Here is a 12,911-nt window from a genome sequence, read left to right as displayed (position 1 = left end):
ATGGAAATAACCGTAACCGATTCTTCATGCAAATCGGTCTCGGTTTAACATACTAATAATAACTTAGATGCATCTTGAAAAGAACCACTATTTATATTTTGGAAAGAAGATAACATGAACCAACTTGCATAGTTGCAGGCAATGCATAGTCTGAGTTAAATAGCATGTCTAAGAGAATTGCTCAATTTATAAAAGATGCTTATGAAATACTAATTTTATTTTTCTGGTTGCAATGTGATAAAAGAAACGCAACTAAGGAGGCAACAGATTTTTTTTCAGACATACAAAGCTTGTCCATACATGACTTATCTGGCACCAGCTTGTTACTTTGACATAAGTAATATTATTTCCAAACAGGCATTACTTGTCTACCCCAAATCTGTCACCCTCAGAGAAAAATCTGATTGCCTACATGGGTAAAAGCCCCAAGTTTATTTTAGCACAGACTAGAATCGTTCATTTGAAGTGAGGATGTACTGACACCCTTGAAAGCTGTTCTGTATTGCACAGCAACATGGATAGTACCTGCAACCATCTCAGTCTTCCTATTTAAATTGGAGCATGCATGTGCCATCTTTACTGTTTCAAAAAGCAGAGAATTTACACACCTGGAATCACATACCAATTACTGCAGCGGCAATTTCCCGTATTTCTGCATCTTCTGTGATGAAATCTTCCGTTTCTTCAGTCTCTGTAAAGTGTGCTTGGTCCTATCTTTTACTGGAATATCAAATCAAATGAAGGACTGAAGACACTCTACGGACTCACCCAATGCTGTAGCAAAGGAAAGGAGTTGTTATTCCAAAGAGCAGAACATCAGGGACAACAAAATTATCTCTGGCAGTAATGACAAAACCTGCACCTTGAGGAATTTTTATGGAGTATTTGTAAAAAATGTCACCATGCTCAGCAACATATACACTTTTAGAGGAAAGCAAGCAAGAGGTTTTTTCCCCAGTTATCCAAATTAAAATAGGCCTTGAGAGTTGGCAGTGCTACACACCCAGTAGACCTACTTACTAGAAAGAGAACATTGTCTTCACATTTTCTAAGACCAGATTATTAATTAAATTGTGCAAATTATTAAATAAAATGTATTTGGAATAGTATATATATATATATATATTTAAAGGTATTTTCAGGTGCATTTCTGTAGTCACCATTACATAGGAGCCTCTTCCCTGGGCTTCGAGTATGAATCAAATTTTATCATTGGCAATGCTAACAGGATTTCAGCTGATTTCTACTGGAATGTAGAAAAGCAAGATGCAAAGCCTGTATGTAATTCATGCTTTTTTTCCCCCCCATTAGGTTCCCTTAATTATCTGCGTTTTGTAAAGATGCACATACCTTTCCTTGTGCTTCATACTGTTTTTCATTTTACCCATTTTCTTAGCTCTAGAATGTTAATAAGTTTTAACATCATGTAAATATTTACCTCAGTGTTTTGGTCAGTTTGCTTTTAAGAAAGAAACAGCCCACTAATTTCTCCTTGTCCACTGGTTATACAACCTACATAGGTGATGCTTTAACCCTTGCCTGGAAAATTAACAGATGACCCAAAATGAAAAGTGATGAACTTTTGGCATATTTTGCTGCAATAATTTACCATGTGTTAGTTCTTGGCAGTTCCTCCTGTCCTCCTGACAAAATTTACCACTCTCTTGAAGTCAAAATACAATCACAATACATCAGTTAATCTAGCATTTTAGCTTCGTGATTGAGTTTTGGGCAGTGATGGGATGTCTCTTAAGCAGCTCCACTCTTGCTAAATAATCCTGCCCTCCCATGCAAACTGTTGTACCAATATAGCTGTTCTTGTGGCTCCATGGCGAACTGATCAGGCTGAAAAATAACATGGGAAAAGTTTCAATCAGATGAACTTCTTGATACATTTCATAATATGGTGATACAGAGTCTGGCACATTCAAGTGGGAACAAGTAACCAGTGACTGGTTAAGCCAGACCTTTCACTAGAGAACTGCATATCAAAACTGTGCCCACGTACATTAGGTTTTGCATTCAAGTGCCTGAGTCACAGCAGTCCCTCTGTTCCACTGTCTCTGTGACAGAAGTAACCCTTGACAGAGAATGAGGTGGACCTTGGGACAAAATTTTAAGCCACCCACCTCTTAAATAATTTATTTACCAAAACAAGCGTAAAAATGGTATACTTGTTCTGTTAATGCCTCATTATTTGCCCGTGCTTTAAAACCTGCTTAAGCAATGCCTACATTTAGGTGTGTGCAATGGGTATATACGAGACAGTGTCTATCATCATCTGGGTGTCTCAAACTGTGTAGGCTGAAAATGACAGAACTGTGAAATGCCTTGAAAAAATAAGAAATTATGTGCATGTATGCGTGCACACCATTTCTACATATCTATGAATAATCATTATTTGGACCTAGAAAGTCCAGGGCTGAGCAGCTCTTTAAAAGAACATTGATTTCAGAGTTTGGAAATTCAAATGAAAGACTAAAAATAAAGAGGAAAATGACCATCAGGGAAGCTTAAGTTAGAACAACAAAATGGGTGGGCTGGAGGCTAGAGGGACAAAAAAATACTTAAGAACCGTTGCCTCAGTAAGACCTAGCCACTTAAAAAATGGAATAAAAAAAAAAAAGCAAAAGGAAGCAAAAGGAAAAAAAAACACAACAAAAATCTGGAACCATCACAGAATGGTTTCAGTAAACTCAGAGGTTCCAGCACTCTTCTATTTCCTCTAAGTTGCAATGACTGTTAGTGTTACAGCTGTTTCAAAGCAGTATGTACTGGAAGAAACGTCAGGAGCCAGCATTAAGTGTCACAGTCCTACCCCAAACTAGCACTAAATCTAAAGCATGTGGAAATTACGTCACATCACTCACTTGCACTGGAACCACAGTTGTTCTTGCTTCAACCTTTACCCCCAACATGCTAAAGGCTTCTGACTTGGAATTCTATTGCTATTGTTAGTGGCACAGAAATCACATGTTGATTTTTGATTGCCAGCCTTTGTCTTTCTTTCCATTATGCAAAATAGAGGTCTAAGGGTGATTATCAGCTTTCATAAAGCAATGTTGATGCAATAGGGCTTACTGACAAAGTTCTACCAAAAAAAAAAAAAAAGTTTTAATGAAAAATGTTTTCTCTGTTCTTTAAAAGAACAGGTTTATTGTTTGCACTTGGTTTGCAGACTAGCTCTGTTATCTTGGAGTCATATTATCTCTCAGAGCAGAAACAAAACAGGAAGTTTTTTGTAATTATAGACAAGTAAACACCCCCGCAAGAACTGGCACCAATAAGGAACTGTTGGAACTATGGATTCTTTTGTTAATAAACAACAGCTACTTACCTCATGACATCTGATTCCTCCAAATACTTATCAGTTAGAGTCTCAATATTCATGGGTCCTCACACCTGAATTTGGATTCTTTTGGCCAAGAATTTGTATTCAGACTGCCCTTATGCCCTTGAGGTCAGTGTCCCTTTTCCAGAGACAGAAAGAGAAGAACATAACTGTCTCTCACTAGTAAGGAAGGCTGATTATGGAATACATATGGAGATCACATCTCAAAAGAAAAGAAAAAAGAAAGAGACAGAGATCCCTTACTATACGTAACCATTCCTATATTGAGTTTCTTCACTCTTAGGCATCATCTATACAGTAGATCAGATGAACTAAACTAAACTAAACTGAACAAAAGTCACTTAATTTTTGAATGGGAGTGTCTATGCGAGATTTATTATGCACAAACTGGTATATTTTGAAGTTATCCCTTTACTTCTTTTCATTTTCTTTAGTGATATAATATGACCTGAATGTATATACCAAGCCCTGACTGTTCTATACAGAGTACAGGTACACAAAGTTATACAGTTGATCACATTATGAGTATATTCCAATCTTTATACTATATTCGTTTTAATCATGCTAATTCACTTAATAATCTGCAAGAAGGAGAATAACACCTGTTGCTGTAGTAGGCAAAAGACAGATCCTAACCAAATTTGTAAGTCACAACCGAAGGTACTGAAAATTAACTGTCACAACTACAGTGTTCACGGTGCTTTAAAAGGGAACAAGAAAAGTTTGAACATAACCTTAGAGACAAAGAAATCCAACACATTATATATATATACACACACATATACACACAGTACAAAGGCGAAGGGATTTATTTTATTTACCCTCTCTAAAATAAGATTAAAATCTAATAACATTAATTTGGCAGTTGTTTTAAAAACCTGCTATTATTATGGAGAAATCTAATTACAAAATAGAATTTGCCATTTCTTTCTCGAAGAAATTTAAATACATTACACTGTCTTAGTACAGTCTGCCATTATGTCTCAGTCAAAAGCCTTGTTACAAATGAGGTACCTATTCTTACTCTATTTTAGCAGAGATATCAGCATAATATTTTGCTCCAGATACACAACAGGGTTTCACATTAGGTTATCAAATACTTCCAGGTACCCATGATTCCTCCTATTTTTCAACTGTCTTCACACCTTGATAAGAACCACTAAGAGTGAACTTGCTAGAAAGTAACCTTACTGCCTTTACTGAGCTTTATTTTATTTTTAATCTAACAGGTGACAGGTGCTAAAGAATTTTCAGAAGATCACCATCTAGTTAAGCGCTTTTGACTGCAAACTGACCAACAGCCTTTTTAACAAATTACATATCTTTAACTGAATAGTAGTTGAAGGCCATCAAGAAATAGCTCACAGGAGGTGGGCAGTCGCTGCTTCTGAGAATCACAAAAGTTGGGCTACGTGAATTTGTATCTTAAAATATTGGTTTGGAGCATACAGACGTTCCCATATAGTATTTGAAAATAAAACAGTGGAAATAAGTAATTTTTTTTCAATATTTAATCCAAGCAGACACAGACACAGTTTATAAAATTATTCTATTGCATTAAAGTTTTATATAGCATTTAACTCTTATGAATGTTTTTCCTTCAGTGTATCATATATTCATATTTTAAAATATCTTTGCACAGTCCTTTGTGCAGCTACATGCTAAAAATTTGCAAATGCACACTAACACTAAACAGCACAAAAAATACATTCTGTATCCATTCATATGCAAATTTAAAACATTTCACTTGGCAGATAAACAATGAAAAGTTATTTTAAAAAAATCAGAAACTACAAAAATGCGCACATAAAAGTCTTCCCTTTTGGATTTTTAGTAAAATACTGCTCTGTATAAGATCTAATGAAAAATTCCAGTGCTTACAAAATACTTTATATCTATGAGTAAAACAAATGCTTAAATTTATACCTGTATGAATTAAACATAATCACCTCATTAAAATATAAAACTGAAATCATAGGGGACATGGCATAGGTCAATGCAGATGTCACATGTACCAGGACATGTAGAACTGTAATTAACTGGGCACCAGGCAGTCAGTTTCACAGAATACATATACTAAAACCCAGGGACTAATACAATATGCAGCAGCTACGGAAATTAAGTGTTTAACCAGCTACATATATTAAATATAGCAATTCTACCACAAGAGAGGGAGGAGCTGTTAGTCTGAAAATAGGAAGTGATAAAATAGGAAGTAATGAAAATTGCTGTTTTTACTGGTGTTAGTGGTATAGTGTCCTTCATAACCTTTTTTCCTAAATCTGCATGAATTGGCTATCCAGATATATCCAAATTCTGTATTTTAAATCTAAGTTCAGAAGTAAAACCACAACACTTTATCAATCATAATGACTTAGTCTTTTATGACGACACCTGTGGTGAAGTTTAAAGGAGACTGCAATCTGGAAGATCAGGTGATGCATTAGAATCTAATGCACTCTAATCTCCATCACAGTAATTTCTGAACAGATCTTGTCTCTGATGATCAGGCAATCCATATAGGATACAGGGGACTAACATCTGTCTCTCATAACAAAATTTCATATAAACACTTCTGAAATATCGGCATGTCAACATCCTATCAGTACCACATTGTTAATGACAATAAATCACCAAAATATACAACTTGTCCTTCATGGAACATGGCTTTAAAACTTCTTGAAACTACGTGGATATAAAGAAAACAACAAAATAAATGCATTTTTAAGACTGTATATAGACTATTCTACAAGGCTTGTAATACTAAGTAAAATGAAGTAAAATTTCTTGGCCCTGTTTTTACCTCTATGACCCTTTTTATAGGGCTTACTGCTTGTTTTGAAGAAATTAATATTTAAAAATCCCATAAAATAATAATGTGAAAGTTGAACTGAAAGTCTACAGACTTGCAGATCCAATATGAAACCTGTTTGGAAGCAATAAAAATGAATCGCTAGAATGTAATTTATTTCTAAACTGCTGGTTTTAAAGGAAAAATATTTTTCCTCAAACAGATTAGAACTAAGAAAAATGAAATCTAATAAATGTCAGTAAACAGCACCAACTGAGGCTTCAAATTCTTAAACTGAAGAATTCTCGTTAATATAAGAACAGTACACGGGGGTAAAAAAAAAAAATAGTACAGGTACCTCTGAGCCTTCTTTTTTTTCTACATGAACTACACATAATGTAATTAGTTCTTATGACATAGCTCTCTCCAAGAACACAAGTCAACTTTTTGTTATTGAACTAACTGTAATAAGTTTCTAATAACGTAATGACATGACAGTTTTGCTACATAGAACTTCTATCACATAACCAAAAATAAATACTAAAAGTCACCTAGCCACAAAAAAAAACAAACAAAAAAAACCCCACACCATATAGGAGGTTTCAGGGTACATTGGAGGGAAGGACTATGAGTAAGCGTAATTTTGACAGCCATACTACACAAATGGACATCTTTGAACTCTACTCATCTTATTAAATTTCAGGATATCACTGGCATTTTAGGGGGCTAGGTAGATATCCATGTTAATTTATCACCAGAAAACAAATGAATTATCAGTGCTGCTAGCTTAAAAAAAAAAACTAGAAAAGAAGTACTTTACCAGTGAGGTCTCTACTTCGTAACTATGTTTTTATTCAATACATCCTATAAATATATCTCCTGGAACGGATTCTGCATAAGCAACCACATCTTGACACTGTGTAGCAGAGATATAACAATACCTGAATTTTGAATGCTGTGAAATTGTTGCCCCCTGGCATAAAACCTAGCAGTTTATAATTACAGCGAATTTGGCAGTTCTGCTGTAGCTAAGTTTTAATCACACTGATTCAGCTCAACTGGACCTGGAGATCCAATATGAAAACTGCACTTAAAATATTTTTTCCTTTTTATCTTATTACACTATTTAAAAATAAGCTAGAATACAAAGTGTCATACTAAGCAAAGTTTGATGCCCAACTTATTACTGCTCCATATCCCAGTCAAAAAGCACGGTGATTCTGAATTAAGGTTGCCACTGTTATTGCTGCTTACCCAGTATAGTCTGTAAGCCACTGTTCAGAAACCTAGGCACAATGGATGGTATGGTAACCTTAACTCAGCATTTCCTGCCTTTTCCTGATTTAAGTCAAAATAATTAAGTATTAACATCATTTTCTGTTTTTGTAACAACCTGAAATTCATAGCAAATAAAACGTATTTTGTTCTATACTAAATGTAAAGTGGCTGGTCTTTTTAATAGAGCTTTCTGATTTTTTTAAATGATATAACATAACAGTGGGGGAAGAGTTAAAAATAAAATACACCTAGCTACCATATTTATTCTGAAGATTTTGGTGCGCCAAAATTGACAGCCAGCTTTCTTGGCTTTCGCTTGCTGGAAGTGTTTGGTGTTGATTTGTTATGAGGAACACTTGGAGTAGCCACATTGTCTTGAAATGAAACAGTGGATTGAGCAGCTTGAGGAGATTTTAAAGGAGCTGAAGAGCTATCTTGCTGAATGTGGTCAGAAGACACTGGCTGTTCATTCTTTAGTGGTGCAGCTTGAGGGGAACTCTGAAACTCCTTGAGCTCAAAGTTTTTCTTGCTAGCAGCCCTTTTTTTAGTTACCTTTAAATTAAATAAATATTATTTAACAAATTGCATTCTTAAAAAACCTGCAAATATTCCACTACTAGAAAACATGCACACAAATTTTAAAAACAAGTTTCTAACACTAGACAGTGCTTGACAGAGGAAGTGTCATTGTTCACCACATAGGTACATTTTTACATGTAAAATATTAAGACAAACCTGCCAAACACACCTGCAGAGGTATGAACTGGTTGTGAGAGCCAACTGGTATAGTTCCTGCAAGAGACATGTTTCCTGGATAGGAACCAGGATAATAATGTTTGCCATGAATAGGCACTGGAGCTCCCCAGGACACTGGACCAAACATGTGGGATGACGGAGGCATCATATTAGCTGTGAAAATTAACAACTTTTAGCAATCTTTTCTCATGAAGAGCATACCAACTCACCAAAACACAAAGTCCCCTAATGACATTTGTCTACACATTATTTTTCCAATAAGGCCTTATTTTCTTCCTATTTGTTTGAAAACAGTTAAGTATTTATAATTAAAACACACACACACACACAAATAAATTAACCACCAAACGGTTCTGCTTTTACAGAACTTCACCTAGACGACAGCACTCTTAAGAGCACTAAGTCACTATGTCATTGTATCTGCATTTCAGAGTGCACATAAGTTTGTTTGGATCTTCGCATCCTTATCCAAGTGAACTGTACTTGTCAGGGGAAGTTCAGATTGGTTATTAGGAAAAAACTCTTCACCAAGAGGGGTGCTGGGCACTGGAACAAGCTCCTCAAGGAAGTAGTCATGGCACCAAACCTGCCAGAGTTCAAGAAGCATTTGGACAATGCTGTTAAACATATATGGTTTGACTTCCAGGTAGTCCTGTGTGGAGCCTGGAGTTGCACTCGCTTAAACTTGTTCAACCCTTTCAACTTAGTATGTTCCATGATTCTGTCCTTTAGGAAGAAGTCAACAACAGAGAAACACTCCAGGGTGGAAAGATGTAGCAGCTGGTGTGTGGGTTACTAGGATACTACTGTTGTGTTGACTAATTACTAGCAGTGAACATGAGCTTGACTAGAAGACAAAATAGATGAGAACCAAAAAAGCCACCAGGATTTTTAATAATTTTGTTATTTATCAGGGAAACATTTTGCAGTGTATAATGCACCACTTCACTGAAATCTGATTCTGAACAAATAAAATCACTAATGCCTGGATAACCATATACTTGGAAAAGAATAAATCCAAGTAAAATAAAATAAAAGAAAAATCAAGGAAGAGAGTTCTTCTCCATCCTGGACTGGGACTATCAGCATTGAACTGGTTACTGCTGTTTTGAAGGAAAAAAGACAACTAACACTGAATGGACATATACATTATTGAAGAAAAGAAAGAAGAAAGTAATTGGGAAATATGTGATTCTCTGTATTGAATTAATTTACATATTGACAAGAAGAGGTTCATGCACTGTTTTCAAAGCCTTTCAGATGCACAACTGCATACAGGAAGACCAAAAAATAGTGCTTTCTGAAAGGCACCCATTTCCATGTAAAGAACAATTACAGCTACAGGCAACCACGACAAGTATTTGAATTGTGCACTCATCAAATGCTTACCAGGGGGTTGTGTAAAGACTGGAGGAATAGGTCCAGGTGGTACATGAACTCCCAGTGGCTGATAATTTGGAAACACAGGTGGAGGGGGAGGTGGAGGCAAAGTGAAGTTCACTCCTATAGAGCTCTTTAAAGAAGCAAATGATGGATTACAGACAGACCCATTGCAAGAGAGACAAACATTTTAGAAGATTGTTTGCTGTCCTCACCAAACGCTGTAAAGCAAAAAGAGCAGCTTTCTCCTTTGCTTCAGCTTCAGAATGACACTGCGGTCCATGAACCAACAATCCATTTGATAATTTTATGTGACAAACTGTCATAGTCTAGAAAAACGAGAGAAGATTTTTGAAGGAATTTGTACTGCAAACAAATTGCAAGACAGAAACAAGGTTTTTATTGTATTTTTGCTTTGAAAAAAACGGAGGGAACTAAAGCATCTAAAGTTCATTTTTAGAAGCTTTTCCGTACTGAGTTCACATGTTTAATAAAGAAAAATGGCAATAAAGTTGAGAACTTTAACTTTTGCAGAAAACAAGCCTCACCTGTGGTGTTTTTACAAAAGAGAAATCTGGTTGCGACATTCCAACAAGAGAACAAATACGCGAAAGTTCAGAAACAGGAGTAGACATTGCAGGCTGTGGACCGACAAAAGGGTGACCTCCAGTTTCTAGTGCTGGTGTATTCTGAACGCCTCCAGTACTATGAGGCTTGTTCATATAAGCAGCTGACCAGATTGAAAAAAAAAAAAAAAAAAAAAAAAGAACAAGAAGTTATATCACACACATTTCCTGTAGTCAAAGGATAGCAACTTTGTTAGCAAGAGAAGATTAAACATTTTTTTCTCGTATTTTTGTATCTGATCAAAAAAATAGACTAGGTGTTAAGAGATTCTCAGTTCTAAATAAAGAAGTACAACACAAAAATATGGACACTTTATTATTTTATTCTGAAAATGAGTTTGGATCTTCGCATCCTTACCGAAGAGAACCGTATTTGTCAGGAGAGGTTCAGATTGGTTATTAGGAAAAAGCTCTTCACTGAGAGAAAACTGAACCATTAGCTAAGTATGTTCTAAACTGTCACAAGGTGAAGCTCTGAGCTATGTTGATGTATAAACATACCCATTTTTTTTGGTTGTCTATATTGCAAAGCAGCTCCATGGCAATCCTGTCTACTTGGGGGAGCAGGAACATCACTAACTTGGGATTTCACTTCATTCCTCATTTCCACATCAGAGCCGTCTATCTTTAAAATTTCTTTGAGCATCTGCGTTCCTTTCTTTAAAAAGAAAATAAACCATTTAGGGATGTGACTGTGTTAGATGAAGCTACCTTCCTACTTAACTCTGATCATTGTAATTGGAAACAAAGTCTGCATTTTTCTTTTCCCATCAGTTACATTTTTGTCAAAGCACAGTTAACAGCACCTTAACATAAGCAATGTGTTTGTTAATTTTCTTTGAGAATAGCTAATTAAAAGCTCATCAATATGCTTAAAAAGACTGTATGAGGTTTCACTGAGTTTCCTTAAATAGTAACATTGATGCTAAGATAGCAGATGTTCAATTGCTATGCAATGATTCCTACAGTATACAGACCATAGCAAATGATTGTGGTGACAGATGTTCTTCATTTGTAGCTCTTGCTTCCTTGGAGTAAGTCTGCACTTCATTTTCTTTGGAAATTTTCAAAGAAGCTAGAAGACTTTCAAGATCATTGTCCTTCTTAAAACAAATTAAAAAAAGTCATCAACTTAGTATATTACAAACAGATGCAAGAGGAAAGGTATACTAGTTTGAAATTGATATTATGCTCATTCAGGCTTTTTTTTTTCCCCCCTCTGAGTTTGGGCAGATGACAGCAAGTCTTGTTAGAGTGTGAACAGATATCAAAAGACTGCACCAAGTTTTGCACATGAAGTACAAGTAGTGACATATGAAGAACTGATTTAAACAGTAACCAAAGCTAGTCCAGTTTGTCTTGTATCTGTTAAAAACATGAATTTGCACAGAAGTAAACAGGAATGAAGTCGGTTAGAAACTGATGTTATTCAAGACGCACAAGGAAATCAACAACTAGATCCTACCTTTCCACCTGTACATGGACCATCAACTGCTGCCTTCTGAGTGACATTGGGACTTTCATTTCTCTTCAGAAGTTTGACATTATATTTATTTACACCTGCAAAATTCTGAATAATACTGCAGCATTTATTATTGAACACTAATATGCCATTACTCATTATGATGCAAACAAATTAGAAATGCAGCTGTAAATAGATTTCACAAGCTAACATTCTTAAAGCATTTCAGTAAAATGTGTTTTCCCATTACAATGAAGTTTTTAGAGTTTGAGAGGAATAGGAAAAACGTTTAGTATCATTGTTACATTCTACAACTCTTTTTCTCATTTTCTGTAAAATAAGTCTAAAAAAATCTCCAAAATAAAGTTTACATACTAAAAGAATCAACTAATATGCCCATTAAAAAGAAATCTAAAATGATTAATGTGATCAGAGTAAAATGAAAAGAGAAGAAGTTACCTGTTTGTTTGGTACTTTATTATGTGGTTGATTTTCACCTCTTGTCACTTTGGAATCTTCTTTAACTACAAATAAATCAAGAATAAGAATGATTACATTATTTTATAATGTTCTTAAAAACCATAATAATAAACATGATTTTAAAAAGCAAACAAAAATAAAACAAGCCCAAAAAACTCCATATAAGTACAGTCGCGTTAATTTGAATGTTTGCAACAAATGTCTTTAATTCTTACTTTATAGATCATTTGGCACATTCTTTTCTTGTAGTATAAAATATAAAATCATATATGATAATATATCTAATTTTATATTCTACCAACACGATTGCAAGCAAATTTTCAAAGCCAAGATTCCTATTTTTTTTGCTGAGATTTCAAAGCCAAGATTTTTGTTATTTTATTATTAGTTTTTTGTTGTTGTTGTTGTTTTTTAAGGTCAGGTGTGTGGAAAGTCAATATAGTGAAAAACTTGTTTAAAAAGGTTTGGGATTAAGCATAAAATGGCTTTATATACACACCAGAAACAGTATTTGACAATACCATATGCCATGTAGCACTCATTTAACTATAATGCACTATTATTTTCCATGAGTAACTACAAAGAAACAACAGCCTTCTCAATGAAGATGACATAAAGCAGTAAGTTCTCTCAAACAAAGTTTTTAGTTCCAGTACTTACATTTTTTATATGGCTCCTGTTTTCTTTGCTGACCTTTAAAGCTGCTGTCATTGAAGACTGGCTTACAGAACTGATTACTAGTTCCCAGCTTGATTTCCTGAGGTAGAACTGCACCCTAGAGTTTCA

At 35.0% G+C, this 12,911-nt stretch overlaps 1 protein-coding gene across 6 annotated transcripts in view; it reads right to left on the bottom strand.

Annotated features, from left to right (window-relative positions):
• Positions 1-1,263: 1,263 nt before the first annotated feature.
• Positions 1,264-12,911, bottom strand: part of XRN1 (5'-3' exoribonuclease 1) — a 39,509-nt gene continuing 27,861 nt past the window's right edge. For 2 of the 6 annotated variants that reach the window (XM_032193527.1, XM_032193530.1), the window contains 10 exons: positions 12,786-12,900; positions 12,105-12,169; positions 11,649-11,753; positions 11,161-11,286; positions 10,685-10,841; positions 10,106-10,287; positions 9,773-9,886; positions 9,567-9,690; positions 8,170-8,330; positions 6,345-7,973 (listed from right to left, as the gene is read on the bottom strand). In XM_032193527.1, coding sequence (XP_032049418.1) covers positions 7,683-7,973; positions 8,170-8,330; positions 9,567-9,690; positions 9,773-9,886; positions 10,106-10,287; positions 10,685-10,841; positions 11,161-11,286; positions 11,649-11,753; positions 12,105-12,169; positions 12,786-12,900 — 1,440 coding nt within the window. In that variant the 3' untranslated portion in view covers positions 6,345-7,682. Of the gene's footprint in view, positions 1,846-3,212; positions 3,471-6,344; positions 7,974-8,156; positions 8,331-9,566; positions 9,691-9,772; positions 9,887-10,105; positions 10,288-10,684; positions 10,842-11,160; positions 11,287-11,648; positions 11,754-12,104; positions 12,170-12,785; positions 12,901-12,911 lie in introns of those variants that run through there. The other 4 variants (XR_004253612.1, XM_032193532.1, XM_032193529.1 and 1 more) reach the window with 4 other exon arrangements.

Source organism: Aythya fuligula, chromosome 9, assembly GCF_009819795.1.
Source record: "Aythya fuligula isolate bAytFul2 chromosome 9, bAytFul2.pri, whole genome shotgun sequence".
Taxonomy (NCBI): domain Eukaryota; kingdom Metazoa; phylum Chordata; class Aves; order Anseriformes; family Anatidae; genus Aythya; species Aythya fuligula.
Note: the sequence above shows the minus strand (reverse complement) of the source record. Positions and strands in the feature narration are given on the sequence as shown.